Genomic DNA, 18909 nt, shown 5'->3' with positions numbered 1-18909 from the left:
CAGGGCGCGGGGGCCGGGGGTGCGCTCACAAAGGGGGCGCGGGCGGAGAGGAGCCGGGGCCCGAGCGGTCTGCGCCCCGCGGGGGGACGGGGCGCGCGCAGACGCTCCGCAGCCCAGTCCGCGCGGGGAGCGCGGAGCCTCGCGGCCGCCCCGCGCCCGCGCCCGCGCCGAGGGAAGCCGGGCGGCCCGAGCGGAGCCCCGGAACCTGGCGTAGCGCCCCGCCGGCAGGGCGCTCTCCCCGCCCCCGGAGCCAAGCCCGCCCGGCCCGCCCCGAGCGCGCGGAGCGCACCTCCGCCCGCGCCCTCCTCCCCGCTCCGCCCGGGGCCGCCCGGGGCCCCCACCCCGGGGCCGCCCCCACGCGCGAAGGTGGCGGGCGCCTATAAGAGCCGGCGACGGCGCGGCCCGCCGACACACGGCGCGGGCACCTGAGCAGCAGACCCCGGACCCCGGCGCGACCATGTCCCATCACTGGGGATACGGCAAGCACAACGGTGAGTGCAGAGCCCCCCGACGCGCCCCTCGGCGCGGGGCCCCCGGGCGCGCCCCCCTGGCGCGGGGCCCCAGGCCGCTGTGGAGGAAGCCCTGCGCCCCGCACCGGGCCGGGAAGGGGGACGCGCATCGCCGCGGGACCCGCGCGCGGCCCCTCTCGGGTCAATCACCACCCTGTCCCGACCCAAGAGGACGCTAGGAAGGGGTGCAGCGAAACACTTTGGTCGTTGATCGCAGAGAAATTAGGAGACTCCCCCCTCCCACCGTCTTCATCCCCTCTCCCCCCTAACCCCCTGCCGCCCGCTTCATCCTTAGCACCACCTGTGGCTAAGATTCTCAGCATGAACTGTTCCCGGGGCGTTTTCCTGGGCTGGTGGTTTGAGTCCTTTGCGCCGACTTCTGAGTTTTCCTGATTTCTTGACTTCTGAGGTCAGGAGGTCCCCAGGAACCCGGTTTTTTCGGGGCCACAGGTCTGGGTTCCCCCAGGCCAGCGGACGTAGGAGCACATGTGTCTGGCGCATCTCTGAGCGTCTTGCGGGGTCTGGGGCTCGTCAGGTGATGGAGATCCCGACCCTTCAAGGCGAGGGGGCTGGCGGGGCGGTGACTCAGTCCTTGCCTCTGGCAGAACCGAGGAAGGAATATCCCTCTGCGGGAGTGTCTTTAGGAAGCTTGCTCATTCAAATCCTAATCACAAACCCAGGGTCAGGTGCTCAGTTTCAGTAAAAGAAACATAAAAATAGCTAACATGTATGTGACGCTCACTGCTTGTTCTAAAAGCATTACATGGATTGATGTTCTCATGCCAACCTCTAAGCCAGATGCTACTGTACCCCATAATACAGAGGGAAAAACTAAGGTACAGATCAAATGTTTTCCCAAAGGTTGCATTTCAGTCGTGTCCTACTTTTTGCGACCCCATAGACTGTAGCCCGTGAGGCTCCTCTGTCCATGGGATTCTCCAGGCAGGAATACTGGAGTGGGTTGCCGAGCCCTTTTCCAGGGGATCTTCCTGACCCAGGGATCGAACTCAAGTCTCCTGCATTGGCAGGCGGGTTCTTTACCACTAGCGCCACCTTGTATTCAGCTGTGAAGTGGTATCGCCAGAAATGGAGCCAAGCAGGTCCAAGAATCATTGCCCTATCCCCGGAGTTGGGGTGTGCCCTTCCCCACATTGTGGGGGGTTCACACATCTCTGCTCAATCCCAGGCCCCGAACACTGGCATAAGGACTTTCCCATTGCCAACGGAGAGCGCCAGTCACCCGTTGACATCGACACCAAGGCCGTCGTTCAGGATCCTGCTTTGAAGCCTCTGGCCCTTGTCTATGGGGAAGCAACTTCGCGGAGAATGGTCAACAATGGTCACTCTTTTAACGTGGAGTATGACGACTCCCAGGACAAAGCAGGTCAGTGTTTATAAAATAACTTGTGTGTCAGTAGCAGCTCTTTTCCCAGCTTAACAGGCGCAGGACCCCCCCTTAATACTACACTCTGATCATCTTCGTTGGATTTCAGCCTCTGGGAAGCAGGCTAATTTCTTTGCAGTGGCAGGGGCTGTTTCTCCCTGTCGGATTCCCCGTTTCTAGGTAGGGCATTGAATAACTGTGCTGTGCCTGAGAAAAGTCAAAAAAAGGCAGGGCCCCTTGGCGATAGAGATCAGCAATGAGGAGACTTGCAAAAACTGAACTTTTTAGGATTGGTCTTCAAGGTAGCATGCAGAAGAGCGATGAAAACCTGCTACTTTAAAATCTTGAAATTCTCAGAAACACTGTGTTTGTGAATATTTTCTCAGCCTTGGGCCAGTGTGATAAAGGTGGCTGTGTATCTCGGTATCCACCCAGAAGTTCATTCCATAAATGAAGATGTTTTAGAGTTGGTGGACATACCTGGTCCCTGGCTGACAAAACCAATTAGCATAATGTATTTGTAGTCGTGCTGTTTACAGAACACTCTTGACTGCTGCTTCTTTTTATTGTTTTTTTCTTGCTTAGAAGTCGGAGAACAATCCCCTTCAGACACAGTAGCAGCCTTCTACGCCCACTGGTTGATTTCTTGGCCAGTGCCCTGTTTTCCCGAGTGCTTTCCTCTGAAGGGCCCTGAGAAAACGGTGCTACAAACACGTTATGTGTGGTGGTGTGGGCCTGGGGGGGTGTGGAGCCTTGCGCAGAAGGAGAAAAGACGGATCCAGCGTTCAGTAACACTGTCAAAGTGTTCGCCTAATGACCTGCAGTACTAGTATATGAATGTAATTAGAATCATTAGAGTCGAGGTGCCTTGCCTTTTTTGGTAGCTATCCGATGTATTCAGTACAGTTTTGAAAAAATTCTTCTTCTTCCTCCTCTCTGTAAAATTGGAGTATCTATTACAGCGGAAGGATTAAATGGGACAGATATATAAAGCCCAGTGCTTGGCACCTAAGATTCCTCGGTAAATGGCCATTGCTCTTGTCAGCTCTTCACACCACTTGGCTGCCTTTGTTAGGTAAGAGCTGTAGCTATTGCACCTCTGATGTAAACTTTTTTTTTTTTTTTCACGGTAGCAAATGAATAGAATTTATTAAAGAGAAAAAAGTAAAGTTTTTAAATTGCTGTAAAATTACTTCTTACCACTTGATGATATTTTGAAGTCTTATAACACTTCTGTATTTTTCCAAACATGCCAGTTATTATGTTAAACTATGGACTGATTTTACATATGACATTATTACATAGTAATATGTTTTACCATGAGTATGCCCAGTTCTGATGGATTTCTACATGAGCAATAACTGATGAGAGCTAGCTACCTTTTTCTAACTGTTTCTGCCGGTGAATAACACACACATTACTAAAGCAACTGGCTGTGTTTGATTGTGAAACAGATGAAAACCAAGTGGTTCAGATAGAGGCTCAAGTCCATGTCTTTAGAGACAGATGTATTATTCACTTGCTGCTGCTGCTGCTGCTAAGTCGCTTCAGTCGTGTCCGACTCTGCGACCCCATAGACGGCAGCCCATCAGGCTCCCCCATCCCTGGGATTCTCCAGGCAAGAACACTGCAATGGGTTGCCATTTCCTTCTCCAATGCATGAAAGTGAAAAGTAAAAGTGAAGTCGCTCAGTCGTGTCCGACTCTTAGCGACCCCATTATTCACTTAGTTTTTATAAAAGAAAAGAAAAATCTCACTAGCGCCACCTTTATGTAAGACAAGCCAGGCACCCGGAGGTCAGGATGGAGCCATGGTCCCTTGCTCGCCTTCCCTGAGCCCGTGCTGGGGATGCGTCAAGTAGGAAGACAAGAGCAATAGATGCTGACAGTCACTTTGGTGGGTGCAACAAGAAGGTATTCCAAGGAAACATGGAAAGCAGGTTTGGAGTTGGCCCGAGCAAGTCAGAAAAGACTTTTCAGGGTGAATAAGGTTTGAGCTTAAAGGATGAGGCTTGAGGGATTTCAGCCTTTTGGAGGAGACTCCCAGCAAAAATGAAGCAGGAAACAAGGAGGACTTGAGAGAGCCAGGCGGGAGGTACAGTAAAAACAAGAGGAATGAATGCTCGAGAGGCTTGTTCTCCTTTACAGGTGAAAGACTCCTTTGTAATTTTGCCTGGTACCTCGTCAGCATTTGCAGGTGTTTTGATTAAACAAGGAAGCATTTTCCTCTAGAATATGAATATATTAAATGTTGATGTTAAGGGAAAACACATCTACAGGATAGAGAAAATAAAACCAAAGATAGCATGCAGAGAAACACCCTTTGGACTTTTTTAAGATCCTAGACTCTCAAGTTGGAACACAGAGGAGATACTCTAGTCAAACCCACTTAAAATAAACATGAAGAAACAGAATGCTCAAGAGTTTAGGTTAATTGCTAGTCGTCTCCTTCCTAGTTTGTTGGAATGAGACTACATGGCAACCGCTTAAAAATGGAAATTGAATAAGAATCTTTAAATGACAGTCATAGTTAACATTTAGTGTGTTCATACCCATGCCATACTTTTAAAAACTGATATACTTTTCTGTTCTAAGTCTAAAAATAATTTTTCATTTTGGTCATTCAGTTTTTTAAAATCTGTAGTTTATCATCTCTTTCTATTAGGAATTATTTTCATTGTGTTAATATTTTAAGATATCCTTTATTTTCTATATTTAAATGCTTCAGTTCATTTACTCCCCTCCCCCGCAACCCAGTGAGATATCAGTCTTCAAGAACTTTTCATAGGCTCAGATTTTCGGATATATCCTAAATGTTCTTATACCCAAACTTAAATTCTTGGGGATAATGAACTGAATTGGTAGAATTTATTGTTATGTTTAAGCTTGCGAGAATTCTTTTTAAATATGGAGTTAATAGGCTTTAACTAGGAACTTGGGTTCAAGCTCTCCTCAATCTTCTGCCATTAAAAAGAAACCACCTGAAATTAATGAAAAAATGTTAATCCTGTTAGGTTTTTTAAATTATTAAAAAATAACTCTCCCCGTTTGAGATCTTTTATTACATTCTTTATCTGGGAAGAAAAGAATAGTAGTCAAATTATTAACTCCTGCTAACTTATTAACTTTTACTAATGAGTTTAAAACTCTCCTACTGTATTGCAAAGTTAGAGGCAAATATTGAAAACCAGAGCTCGAATTATTGGGCCAACCCATGGACAGTCATTGTGAGCTTCTGTAAGATAGACTAAAGCATTCTAGACCCCGTATTTAATTGTGTTCATGTCAAAGGGTTACTTTAAAAAAAAAAAAAAGCTGTCAAATAATGGCCATAAACCTGAAACTAAAAACTGCTGTTCCCTTCTGTCTTCATTGTGGTTATGTTAGTGAAAGTAACAGCTAAACATCTCACTACTGAAAAAGAAATGGAATATGGGCATGTTTCCCTCAGATTTGTCTCTACTGACACTTGCTTTTTTAACCTTAGCAGGTAGCCCTAGAATGGCTGACCACTGCCAAAACCCCAAAATAGATTTTCAGATTCTTCATAGAAATGATTATTCACCTGCTAGAATGTGTTTTTTAATAGACTATTTACTTCATTAATAGGAATCCCTTAAATTTTAAACTAAGGATTATTAGGAATAGTTTATTTATATTTTGAATTTAAGAGAGATTATTGACATTCAATAAGGTCTGTAGTTTATCTGGATGTATCTTATATTATATGTATGCATGTTAGTAGCTCAGTCATGCCTGACTCTTTGTGACACCATGGACTGTAGCCCTCCAGGCTCCCCTCTGCATGGGATTCTCCAGGGAAGAATACTGGAATGGGTTGCCATTTCCTTCTCCAGAGGATCTTCCCAACCCAGGAATTGAACCTGGGTCTCTCGCATTGCAGGCAGATTCTTTACCAGCTGAGCCACCAGGGAAGCCCTCACATCTTATATTAAGTAATATTAAAGTGATTAAGAAGGAAAAAATGTTAATGTTACATTTATAGCTTTTAATTTGTATTAGTAGCTAATTTATTTCAATATTACTAAAATGAATCTTTCACAAGTAACATAATTTACATAAGTAACATATATAAGAGGACAGATGATAATATTACATTTAGTGCTTCTGTTGTGTTTTATATAGAGTACGTATAACTGATGGAAGATCATGGAAGTTAAAATCTTCTCAGGCTCTTGATTTTGCAGTTTGGATTTAAATGAAGTTTGGAGGCGTCTTGAACAGGACATTGGGTCTTAGAGTAGAAAACCCCATTCATGTATCTCCATTGCTTGTGGAACACATTTCTGTGGTACAACGGATGATGGATTCTACACACAAAAATCACTGGATTTTTCCATAGGGGAAAAAACGCAGTCAGCAATTTCTGCTATTCTTTAAAACTATTTTTTCATTAGAAAAAGGAGTTTTTAAAGTGGAGTAGTTTAGAAAATGGCATGGAGCAATCAAATTAAGTAAAAGAGTAAGTAGACCCAGGATACTGTGCGAGTTCCTCGTCTTGAATCTCGTCTTTCCTATTTCTCAAGTGAAAAGATGCACGCTGCCTTTATGAGTGTGTGTGTCGCTCAGTCGTGTCTGATTCTTTGCAACCCCATAGACCGTATGGAGTTGGAAATGACATTCCTTCCCCTGGAGAAGGAGATGACAAGCCACTCCAGCATTCTTACCTGGCGAATCTCATGGACAGAGGAGCCTGGCGGGCTACAGTTGACTGAGTGACTAACACGCTAACACCTTTCCTCATTACAGTAGGGGCTTCCCAGGCGGTGCTAGTGGTAAAGAATCCACCTGCCAAGGCAGGAGACCCGAGAGACTCTGGTTTGATCCCTGGATTGGGAAGATCCCCTGGAGAAGGAAATGACAATCCATTCCAGTATTCTTGCCTGGAGAATCGCATCAACAGGGGAGCCTGGTGGGCTACAGTCCATGGGGTCGCAAAGAGTTGGACATGACTGAGCGACCGAGTATACACTGTTTACAGTGGACTTCTCAGCTACATAGTAACATAGTTTTATTTTAACAGAAGCTGAAACAGATATGTCTGGTAATAGTAGACTAGTCCTGAAAGTGTTTAATCATTGAACACTCAGGCATTTCTTTTTTTTTTAGTATTAGAAAGCCTTATATAATAAAAGTTCATATTTCTCTTGCCTAATTCTAAATCTTTATAAACATGTATTTTTTAAGGGTATATATAGTTATGAATTATATTTTCATCTTGGAAAAAGTCTATTTGGGGGGTATAAGGATAATTCTTTAATTCTTTCTTTATTATCAGATTTTAAAAAAGCACTTTTACAGTAAGTTTTTAAAAGTTTTAAGAGATGTGATTTTATCTGAATACATCCAAATTCATGTTTCTTAATAGATCAGTAATATAGCACCATTTTTTAAAATTTATTTATTTTTTCATTGAACTTTCTTTTTATTTTTTAATATAAATTGATTTATTTTAATTGGATGCTAATTACTTTACAATATTGTATTGGTTTTGCCATCCATCGACATGAATCCACCACGGGTGTACATGTGTTCCCCATCCTCAACCCCCCTCCCACCTCCCTCCCCATACCATCCCTCTGGGTCATCCCAGTGCACCAGCCCCAAGCATCCTGTATCATGCATTTAACCTGGACTGGCAATCCATTTCACATATGATAATATACATATTTCAATGCCATTCTTCCAAATCGTCCCACCCTCGCCCTCTCCCACAGAGTCCAAAAGACGGTTCTATACATCTGTGTCTCTTTTGCTGTCTCGTATACAGGGTTATTGTTACCATCTTTCTAAATTCCATATATATGCGTTAGTATACTGTATTGGTGTTTTTCTTTCTGGCTTACTTCACTCTGTATAATAGGCTCCAGTTTCATCCACCTCATTAGAACTGATTCAAATGTATTCTTTTTAATGTCTGAGTAATACTCCATTGTGTATATGTACCACAGCTTTCTTATCCATTCGTCTGTTGATGGACATCTAGGTTGCTTCCATGTCCTGGCTATTATAAACAGTGCTGCGATGAACATTGGGGTACACCTATCTCTTTCAGTTCTGGTTTCCTCGGTGTGTTTGCCCAGCAGTGGGATTGCTGGGTCGTATGGCATTTCTATTTCCAGTTTTTTAAGGAATCTCCACACTGTTCTCCATAGTGGCTGTACTAGTTTGCATTCCCACCAACAGTGTAAGAGGGTTCCCTTTTCTCCACACCCTCTCCAGCATTTATTGCTTGTAGACTTTTTGATAGCAGCCATTCTGACTGGCATGAGATGGTACCTCATTGTGGTTTTGATTTGCATTTCTCTGATAATGAGTGATGTTGAGCATCTTTTCATGTGTTTGTTATCCATCTGTATGTCTTCTTTGGAGGAATGTCTGTTTAGTTCTTTGGCCCATTTTTTGACTAGGTCATTTGTTTTTCTGGACTTGAGCTATAGGAGTTGCTTGTATATTTTTGCAATTAATTGTTTGTCAGTTGCTTCATTTGCTATTATTTTCTCCCATTCTGAAGGCTGTCTTTTCACCTTGCTTATAGTTTCCTTTGTTGTGCAAAAGCTTTTACTTTAAATTAGTTCCCATTTGTTTATTTTTGCTTTTATTTTCAATATTCTGGGAGATGGGTTATAGAGGATCCTGCTGTGATTTATGAGTGTTTTGCCTATGTTCTTCTCTAGGAGTTTTATAGTTTCTGGTCTTACGTTTAGATCTTTAATCCATTTTGAGTTTATTTTTGTGTATGGTTATAACACCATTTTAATGTTCTCTCTTTTTTTTAAACAAATTCTTTTCTTCTCCTGGCCTATTGTAAGGCAGAGCTGTCAGCCAGAGGTTGTATCAGGAGCCACAGAAGGGCCCAGCCGCCTAGATATCTTCCAGCAGCTTTATCTTTTCTTTGACGAGATGAACGTGTGCTGCTACCAGTTAAGCGTATTAGGTGAAGTTGTCCAAACAAACTTTATCATGAAGACCTTGTCCCTTGGTTTTCAGCCAAGCTGAAGTTATCTTGGACTCATTACTCTGCAGAATTATAAGCCCCAACTAATAAAATTCACTTACGGCAAAAGGGGTTCTATTTCCAGTTCTAGAGAAATAAAACTGAAGCAGTAGAACTACCCTAATTTTAAAAGCTTTTAAGTATGTCGGTTTGTTGCAGTTCAGTCACTAAATCGTGTCCGACTGTTTGTGACCCCACGGACTGCAGCACGCCAGGCTTCCTTGTCCTTTACCAGCTCCCAGAGTTTGCTCAAATTCATGTCCATTGAGTCAGTGATAATATCTAGCCATCTTATCCTCTGCTGCACTCTACTTTTGCCCTCAATCTTTCCCAGCATCAGGGTCTTTTCCAATGAGTCGGCTCTTCGCATCAGGTGGCCAAAGTATTGGAGTTTCAGCTTCAGCATCAGTCCTTCCAATGAATATTCAGGGTTGATTTCCTTTAGGACTGAGTGATTTTATCTTGCAATCCAAGGGACTTTCAAGAGTCTTCTCCAACACCACATTCAAAAGCATCAATTTTTCAGCACTCAGCCTTCTTTATGGTCCACCTCTCACATCCATACATGACTACTGGAAAAAACCATAACTTTGACTGTACAGACCTTTGTCAGCAAAGTGATGTCTCTACTTTTTAACATACTGTCTCAGTTTGTCATAGCTTATAAATATGTCATAGATATATCAGTTAAATCCCATTAATACATATAAATTAAGTAAAAGCTTTTTGGAGGGCATGGGGAAAACAGTGGTTTATTACTATTTTAATCCTCCCTTAAGACACAGCTCCTTAATTATCTACAGATAGACTGCTGTCTAAGAGTGTGATCTCTAGTATGAATTTAAGTGTAACAAGGTTACACTAATACCAGAATCATGGGATAGTTATTAAAGTTAGAATTTTAAGAAAGCACTATGCACTGTATCTCACAGATGATCAGCCTGTGATGATCAATCAATTCTTAGTGAATAAATAATTGAAGGTATCCATTTTACAGATGAGCCAATTTAGTCAGAGTCTAAATAGAACATTTTAAGTATAAAGCTAAATAGTAGAAGTGACAATCCAAACTGGCTCCCTGGTGGGTCAGACGGTGAGGACTCTGCCTGCAACGCAGGAGACCTGGGCTCGATGCCTGTGTTGGGAAGATTCCCTGGAGGAGGCATGGCAACCCACTCCAGTATTCTTGCCTGGAGAGTCACATGGACAGAGGAGCCTGAAGGGTTATGGTTCATGGAGTCACTAAGAATCGGACATGACTGAGGAGCAAGCACACAATCCAAATTCTAAAGAACTGGGGAAACTTGTAGAGAAGAATTGATTTTAAGATCAAGGGAATGCTTCAGTTCAGATTAGTCGCTCAGTTGTGTCCGACTCTTTGCGACCCTATGAACCGCAGCACACCAGGCCTCCCTGTCCATCACCAACTCCCGGAGTTCACTCAAACTCACGTCCATCGAGTCAGTGATGCCATCCAGCCATCTCATCCTCTGTCGTCCCCTTCTCCTCCTGCCCCCAATCCCTCCCAGCATCAGAGTCTTTTCCAATGAGTCAACTCTTTGCATGAGGTGGCCAAAGTACTGGAGTTTCAGCTTTAGCATCAGTCCTTCCAAAGAAATCCCAGGGCTGATCTCCTTCAGAATGGACTGGCTGGATCTCCTTGCAGTCCAAGGGACTCTCAAGAGTCTTCTCCAACACCACAGTTCAAAAGCATCAATTCTTTGGCACTCAGCTTTCTTTATAGTCCAACTCTCACATCCATACATGACCACAGGAAAAACCATAGCCTTGACTAAACGGACCTTTGTTGGCATGCTTATTGTTTCACAAATTCTAGTGAGAAGTGGTATCAGAGGTCGGCGAAGGGGGCTGAAGGTTGCTCTCTGGGCCGAGTCAGAGCAGAGGTTCCTGAGTTTGCAGGTGTGTGATGGCCCAGCATTGGAGGGCTGCTGCCAGCGCCTCCTCACTGATTCACAGAAGAATTCACAGTGCCCTGGAAATCTCCTCTCTCTGAAACCTGAACCTCTGACTTCAAAACAAACCTGGAAGGAAAGTGTCCTGTGCTCAGAAAACAGATGGGAAAAGCATCCATCCTTTCAGTTAGTACAAGTAAAAGAAAAAAAAAAATAACAGCAGTTGAAATGATTCCATTCAGCTCTGCAAACTAAGCCCAAGTCTAGATTTAATTTTCACAGAGTGAAGATGCTGCTTCAGGCATAGATTTAGTACTATAAAAGGAGATTGAAGATTGTGACATTCAGTGGTGTGTGTGCCCCACGTGTGTACGGATAAGTTTGTGGGTGTGTAAGTGTGTGTGAGCCACCAGGCTCCTCTGTCCATGGGATTCTCCGGGCAAAAATACCGCGTCTCTTATGTCTCCTGCATTGGCAGTTGGGTTCTTTCCCACTAGCGCCACCTGGCAAGCCCACATATATATTATATATATATATTTTTTCATTTTAGTGCTGAAAGATGGACCTCTTACTGGCACTTACAGATTGGTTCAGTTTCACTTTCACTGGGGCTCATCTGATGACCAAGGTTCTGAGCATACTGTGGATAGGAAGAAATATGCTGCCGAGGTAAGATACACTTTTTTTTTTTTTTTTCAAAAGCTTAATTTGTAAATTCAGCTCAAATCGTTTTCTTTACAAAGGCTCTTCATATTTGCTTCATATAACCTTTATTTGTGATGTTACGGTTAATGCCACAAAGCTTTCTGTAAGACCTCCTAAGAACACCGTTTGCGTGAAAATGAATTCAACTTGGAGGATCGTGTTTTAATGTAAAATCTAGAAATAAACGTTCCTCAAAGGTATGCAACGCTTTGTCTTAGAGTTGTTGAAGGAATCGCTTGCTTTTATGCCAAGTCGTGGACAAGTAGAATTAAAATACAAGTTTCGATGTATAATTATGCACATTTTCGCTTTCTTTCGTGAGCTCTAGCTATGGAGATAACTGTGTAGGCTTTTACCAGGGTTAATCGTTTGCTGTCTGTGCTTCTGCTTCAGCTACACCTGGTTCACTGGAACACCAAGTACGGGGACTTTGGAACAGCAGCACAGCAGCCTGATGGACTGGCTGTTGTGGGTGTTTTTTTGAAGGTTAGTTGATGGCCCAATTCTCCGCCCCCCCACCCCGCCTGTTTCCAAAAAAGATGAACTGGACAGAACATTCATGACAAATAGGACATTCTACAAAAAGCCTAGGAAATGCTTTTGGCTCTGAAGTATTTAGGGGCTTATTTTCCTGCATATCTGCTAACCGCAGTGGAGATAGAGACAAAAAGACAATTCCAGAGGTATTTCTTAGGTACTGTTTGGATGTAAATGTGAAGGATGTTTACACATGAAATATGAAATGAGAAAAAGCAGTGCTTGGGATAAATACTAGTACTTTTTTTTTTCTCATTCAGCCTTAAGCTGGGTAGTACTATTCCATGATAGAGAATGATAAATTAAGACCAGGTTTTGGAGGAGTGAAGGATAGTGACTCCATGTTGCAGAATCCAGGCAGCAGGACTTTGACGTACCGACTGAGCTGCCCCCTGGGTAGTTATAAACCCAGTGGAGGAAGGTCCGGGCTGCAGATTCGTGGTTCTAGAAATCCTGTGTCAATGTGACATTTGCACACACAAGTGACAAGTGAAGTGAAAGTGGCTCAGTCGTGTCCGACTCTTTGTGACCCCGTGGACTACAGTCCATGGAATCTCCAGGCCAGAATACTGGAGTGGGTAGCCTTTCCCTTCTACAGGGGATCTTCCCAACCCAGGGATAGAACCCAGGTCCCCCGCTTTGCCAGCAGATTCTTTACCAGCTGAGCCACAAGGGAAGCCCAAGAATACTGGAGTGGGTAGCCTATCCCTTCTCCAGAGGATCTTCCCGACCCAGGAATTGCACCGGGGTCTCCTGCATTTCAGGTGGATTCTTTACCAATTGAGCTACTACGAGTGTCTATGAAATTATGCAAGGAAACCCTGACGAAGAGGGGGTAACACTGCTCATCAAGCAACTCTGAGAAACTGCAGACTGGGAGGAAAGACCCTGATTAAATGATCAATGGGGAATACAGGAGTCAAGGGAGATTTGGGAGGCTGGAGGGCAGAAGGACAGAGAAGGCATTGGCACCCCACTCCAGTACTCTTGCCTGGAAAATCCCATGGACTGAGGAGCCTGGTAGGCCGAAGTCCATGGGGTCGCAAAGAGTTGGACAAGACTCAGCGACTTCACTTTCACTTTTCACTTTCATGCATCGGAGAAGGAAATGGCAACCCACTCCAGTGTTCTTGCCTGGAGAATCCCAGGGACAGGGGAGCCTGGTGGGCTTCTGTCTATGGGGCTGCACAGAGTCGGACACGACTGAAGTGACTTAGCAGCAGCAGCAGCAGCAGGGCAGAAGGAAAGGTCGAAAGAGGGGGGATTTGGCAAAGGAGGGAAGACAATAGTGCAAAATTCTACATGAAGCTTAACGCAAGCATTTGAACAGTGTTGTTGACTTTGGCAGTTGGAGGTCACTGGTGACATCTGAGAGGGTAATTTCAGGTGAACCACAGGGCCAGAAGCAGGTTGTTAGTGAAAATAGGGAAATGAGACTAAGACTGATGGGTGGCATGTAGGTAGTGGTGGTTTTTGCTTCACCATTTGGAGAAATTATACCTTAGAGCTGCCCTAATCAAGAAAGGGTGTAGTGCGAACTGCATATGCTGCCTTGTCCTTTGTGTCTTTCTGTAGGTTGGTGATGCTAACCCAGCCCTCCAGAAAGTCCTTGACGCGCTGGATTCTATTAAAACAAAGGTACAGTTCAGTGTTTTTGACACCTGCATAGGGTACCTATTTTCTATACCCAACTCATTTTTTAAAATTCTTTTGCTCAAGCTGGGTAGTCTCGGTTTGATGAGTGGTGCTTAGATGAGCACCTAATAAAGGTAACATGTTGCTCATATGTTTATGTAACTTAATCTTTATCCCAAAGTTAATCCTAATGCTTGTATAATTTTCGGACTTGTATTTATTTAATCTTGCTTCATTTGAACATCCATATGCAAGAATCAGAGAAAACTGTGATTGCAAGGAGGCTGAACCACCTGATCCAGTTATTCACCCTTCATTAGGCAGATATTTCTTGAGTACTTACTATATGCTGGCCACTTTGTTAGTCTAGGAAATGCAATGGAGAACACGATGAGTAAGGTCCTGCTTTGAGGCCTCTTTCAATTCATGTTTAAATCTATGTGCTGAGGTCATGGGGCATCTGCTTATAAATATGGCTTTCAGCAGCAGCAACCTGGCTTTATCAAACTCATCCTCAAATGAAAGCAGCATCTATCTTCTGAAAGGCTTACCTGTTACCCTGAGCTTGACTCCCTTGATTCGTATAGAATAAACCTGATCCTACAACACTAATTCAGAAGGATATATGCACCCCCCGCCATGTTCACTGCAGCTTATTTACAACAGCCAAGACAGAAGGAGCCTGAGCATCCAATAACAGGCGCATGGGTAAAGAAGACGTGGTAGGTAGATAGAGATAGAGGGGGCTTCCCAGGTGGCTCAGCGGGTGAAGAACCTGCCTGCCAAAGCAGGAGACGTGGGTTTGATCCTTGGGTCGGGACGATCCCCTGGAGGAGGGCATGGCAACCCACTCCAGTATTCTCGCCTGGAGAACCAATCCCATGGACAGAGGAGCCTGGTGGGCTACAGTCCCTGGGCTTGCAAAAGAGTTGGATAGGACCGAAGTGACTAAGCTCAAGACACAGACAGACAGATAAAATGGACTCAGCTACAGGAGAATGAAATCATGCCATTTGTGAGAACATGGATGGACCTTGAGAGCATTAGGCTAAGTGAGATAAGTCGGATAAAGAAAAACAAATACCAGATGAATTAGTGGAATCAAACAAATAAGCAAAGAAAACAAATACAAAACCAGCTCACAAATACAGGGAATCGATGGTGGTTGCCAGAGTGGGAGTGGGGGGCCAAAAATGATTGAAAGGGGACAAAATGTACAAATTTTCAGTTATAAAATAAAGACGTTTTGGGATTGACTTACAAGTAAATCAAAATCAATGCTGTAGTGACTGTAGTTAATATCATTGTATTGCCACTTTGAAAGTTGCTAAGAGTAGGTTTAAAAGTTCTTATCCCAAGAAAAGAAAATTCTGTAACTGTTTTATGTTGAGAGATGTTCACTAGACCTATTATGATCATTCGATAATATATTCAAATATTAAGTCATTACATTGTATTCCTGAAACTATATGTCAACTACATCTCAAAAAAACCAACTAAACCTTCCTTCGCTTGAGCCCGTTTTCTCTCAGCCTCTCACCTACTCCCAAGCTCATTATCTCTGTCCCCTTTAATTAGTCTTACCTGACAACTGTCTCTCTGCAGTGACCTGTCACTCTTCGGACAACCCTTTGCTGTTGCTTCTGTTTCTCTAAAGTGCGGTGCCCAGAGCTAAATGCAGCTCTTCAGTTCTGGTCAAACCATCAGACGGTACAACAGGACAGTTACCTCCTCATCCAGGAGACTGTCTGCATGTTCTGTTCCTACATCCTAAAATCGCAGCGTTTCGGTGGCAGCAGTTTCACTTTAAATACCGGCTAAAATTAGTTAATGACTTAATGAAAAAGATAAGGGATTGTTTGAGAGGACAGATGAGCAAATGGACGGGTGAAATTGATAGGTTCTCTTGTTTATATCTGCTAATCTAAGTTTCCCTGTCGAATGTCTTCTGTTAATTTCTTTTATTCTGTTTTCTGGTGAATATGGAATGTATCTTTTAAAAAAAAAAGGAAGGTGTTTGACTCTCCAAGTTGAATGTTTCTGTTGCCTCTTCTCCTGCGTCCCCGCCCCCTCCCCCCGACTCTGATCACGTGTCTTTGTCTTGTGTTCCAGGGTAAGAGCACCGACTTCCCCAACTTCGATCCGGGCAGCCTCCTTCCTAACGTCTTGGACTACTGGACCTACCCTGGCTCACTGACCACCCCTCCTCTCCTCGAAAGCGTGACCTGGATCGTGCTCAAAGAACCCATCTCTGTTAGCAGTCAGCAGGTCCGTTTGCTCAAGTCGGGGGAGCACTTAGTTCAGGCGAAAGGACTGGACCTTTGGAAGCAGACAGACCTGGGCTGTAATCCTCCTGCTGCTCCAGGCGCAGCAACAATGCTTAGCAGGTGTAGTTAGCACCCAACAAGAACTTGCTGTTGTGAACCATAACCTTAGGCAATTCTTTCTTTTTACTCTGAAGTCGGATAACATCGAAGATTACCTGAGAAAGGTGTCTGTCACCCAGTACATGCTTTTTGTGTGTGTGCATTAGGAGGAATCTGAAGCCTGGAACAAAGAGATTTTATATTCAAGGGTGCATAGCTATGGGTGATCATTTCCAGCCAATGGGTCACTCACCTAAGAGCTTACTGTGGTTTATTTACATCAGAATACATCCTGAATTCTAACAGTTGAGAGTCATCCCTTGGATAAAAAGCACCTATTAAAAGTCACTCCGAGTTGCTGTAGCAGCTTAGACCAGACACACATCTCCTACAGAGCACAGTTTGTGCTGTTCAGAGCGCTGCAGTGCAGTGGCTGTGTGTGTTAACAGTAGTTGACTTGCTCGGAAATTGACTTCCTTGGAGGTGACCAAGGGAATTTTGTTTGGCAAAGAGATCAGGATCTGATTCTCTGGCAGCTGCCCTACTTCCCAAACCACCACTCTTCGTTGAGATCAAGTCATGCTTAGTGAAAGGGAAGTGACACTTTCAGAAACAGCCTCAGAGAAGGAGGGAACTGGGGCAGGGCTGCCTGGGTCAGGGCACTCTGCTGGGAGCTCACACGAATTTAAAAGGAAATCAGAACTACCCAGTGATAAGCATTGGAAATCCCAGCATGGGCAGATTTAATCCTGTGCTTCTGTAAATGTAAGCAGAGATGTCAGCCATCATTCCACCCCGGAGTCACTTTATCTAATTGTACCCATGCTGTTTATCTTCCCTGGGGCAGAAAACAAAACCTTAATTTGGATCTAGAATTGTTATTATTACTTTACATCTCTGAAATATTTTATAGGTTTTTGATGTTTGATTATGTAATTAAAAGAGGAAAAAACAAGCTCATTGCAAATTTCCTTCAAATAACAGCAAAATGTTGTATTTATTCTGTGGAAATTAATTTGTTGTATAAACATATATAGATGTAATCTATATGTGATTATATATCTGTGGGTGCGAATCAAATTAAATTTTGAACATTGCCATCTGAGACTGTGAATACTGGGAAATATATTTCAAGATTTAACACAAGCACGATAGTTGAATGCTCTAGTGAAACTTGTATTTTTGATGTTTTTCATCTTTAATTTTGTCTTTTAGATGTTGAAATTCCGTACTCTTAACTTCAACGCGGAGGGCGAGCCTGAACTCCTGATGTTGGCCAACTGGCGTCCGGCTCAGCCGCTGAAAAACAGACAAGTCAGAGGTTTCCCCAAATAAGAAGGCCCCGGGGCAGTGTCCAGGGGACAGCCTTTGGGCCTCCCTTTAGCTTAGCACAAGTCCACTTGGTGAACTGGCCCCTCGCTGCTTTGCGTTTGGCCTTCTAGACCCTTCGTCTCTCACCTGACGTACTTACTACTAAAATGTGAAAACCTAGACCAATTGTCATGATTGACAGATTTGCTGTGACTGGTGCTTTGCTTATGATGGTAGCCTTTCTGTGACAGAGAATATAAGAACCTTGATTTTGCTCACAGAATGTGGGGTAATGAGCACTCACAATGGTTCAGTAAAATGCTATTTTTAAAATATAGGAAGGTAGGATGATTGAGTGCAAATCTATATACGAGGGTAGATTGAACTATGTGATATAAATCAGGTAAAATAGTCTCGATCCTATGTAATGTAAATCAGATAAATGTTTGTGATTCCAAGATGGTATAATAAAAACTTTAAATTCTTATATATTTGTAGCAATGGTATCTTAATTATGCTATGATTTAGTGACTTTTGAACTATAGCAATGTAAATGAATTATCTATAAAAATTGTTATAGTTGTAATACAGAGTATATTTCCATTCAAATAATATATCATAACTTAATAAATATTGTATTTTAGATACATTCTCTAATAAAATCTGGAATTCTATCTTGGATTATTTTATTTTATGCTGGGCAGTGGGTAATGGTGAAGGAGCAAATGTATACTTTTTTAATTCATATTAATTCACTGTAAATAATAAGCCATCATAATTGGCTTACTCATAATCAAGAGTCGCCACAGAAGGAAACACCCTGAAGGTTATCTGTATTTGCCATGCGCTCTTGTGAGTTTTCTGAGCACTGGCTCATGTGATCTCCATGAGGGTAGATCCTGAAAAAGGAGAGGAAGTGGTTACTAGAACAGCGGGAGGGGGAGGGGAGACTTCCCGAATCAACATATGCTCCTGGGAAATGCAGCAAATAAAAATAAAAATCCATTTTATTCAAAAGAAGAATCCCAGTGGTCCCCAGAAGTGAGAGTCATCTGAATCTTCAGAAGGTGAATCATACCTGCTCCAGGTGGGAAGCAGGGTGAACAGATGAAACGCCAGTCTCCTGCTCCCGTGGCTGTCTTGGATTTAGCTCCATGCCCAGACCCTGGGATGTTTGGCTAATGAGTTACTCTGGGAAGCCAAGTTTAACTCATGACTCAGGTGCCACACTTCGAGGGGAAAAAAATAAACTTCTTTGTTACCAGAGACAGAGAAGTCACTAACTCATTCTCACCTGCTTTGCTAAAGAACTGAGTTTTCTGTAAAAGAAAGATCAGAAACTTTGGAGTTTGATGGTCTGTTTTGAATCTCGGCTGTTCTCAATTGCTATGACCCTGGGTGTAAAGAGAGGATAACACCCAGGATGATCATATTATATGACGTAATGTCTGGTGTATAGGAGGTGGTCGAAAATAATACATTTTAAGCCTGTGTGTGTGTGTTTAAGCCAGTGAGTCTGTTAACTCAGTTTC

The 18909-nt window shown here is 43.4% G+C and overlaps 1 protein-coding gene across 1 annotated transcript; it reads left to right on the top strand.

The window, feature by feature from the left end:
- Positions 1-294: 294 nt before the first annotated feature.
- Positions 295-18051, top strand: CA2 (carbonic anhydrase 2). Its single transcript, XM_027561625.1, has 7 exons — positions 295-491; positions 1696-1893; positions 11374-11492; positions 11922-12014; positions 13641-13703; positions 15813-15968; positions 17282-18051. The coding sequence occupies exons 1-7, from the start codon at positions 458-460 to the stop codon at positions 17399-17401; spliced, it is 783 nt and encodes a 260-aa protein (XP_027417426.1). The 5' UTR covers positions 295-457; the 3' UTR covers positions 17402-18051.
- The last annotated feature ends 858 nt before the right edge of the window (positions 18052-18909 follow it).

The sequence above is a fragment of the Bos indicus x Bos taurus genome, chromosome 14 (assembly GCF_003369695.1).
Source record: "Bos indicus x Bos taurus breed Angus x Brahman F1 hybrid chromosome 14, Bos_hybrid_MaternalHap_v2.0, whole genome shotgun sequence".
NCBI lineage: Eukaryota > Metazoa > Chordata > Mammalia > Artiodactyla > Bovidae > Bos > Bos indicus x Bos taurus.
This window is presented reverse-complemented; position numbering and strand designations above follow the sequence as displayed.

Excerpts from the sequence above, each read along its gene's own strand:
- CA2 (XM_027561625.1), top strand. The coding sequence starts at position 458 with ATGTCCCATCACTGGGGATACGGCAAGCACAACG. Across the intron at positions 492-1,695 it reads GGGATACGGCAAGCACAACG|GCCCCGAACACTGGCATAAG; the intron begins GTGAGTGCAGAG and ends GCTCAATCCCAG. Across the intron at positions 1,894-11,373 it reads CGACTCCCAGGACAAAGCAG|TGCTGAAAGATGGACCTCTT; the intron begins GTCAGTGTTTAT and ends TTTTCATTTTAG.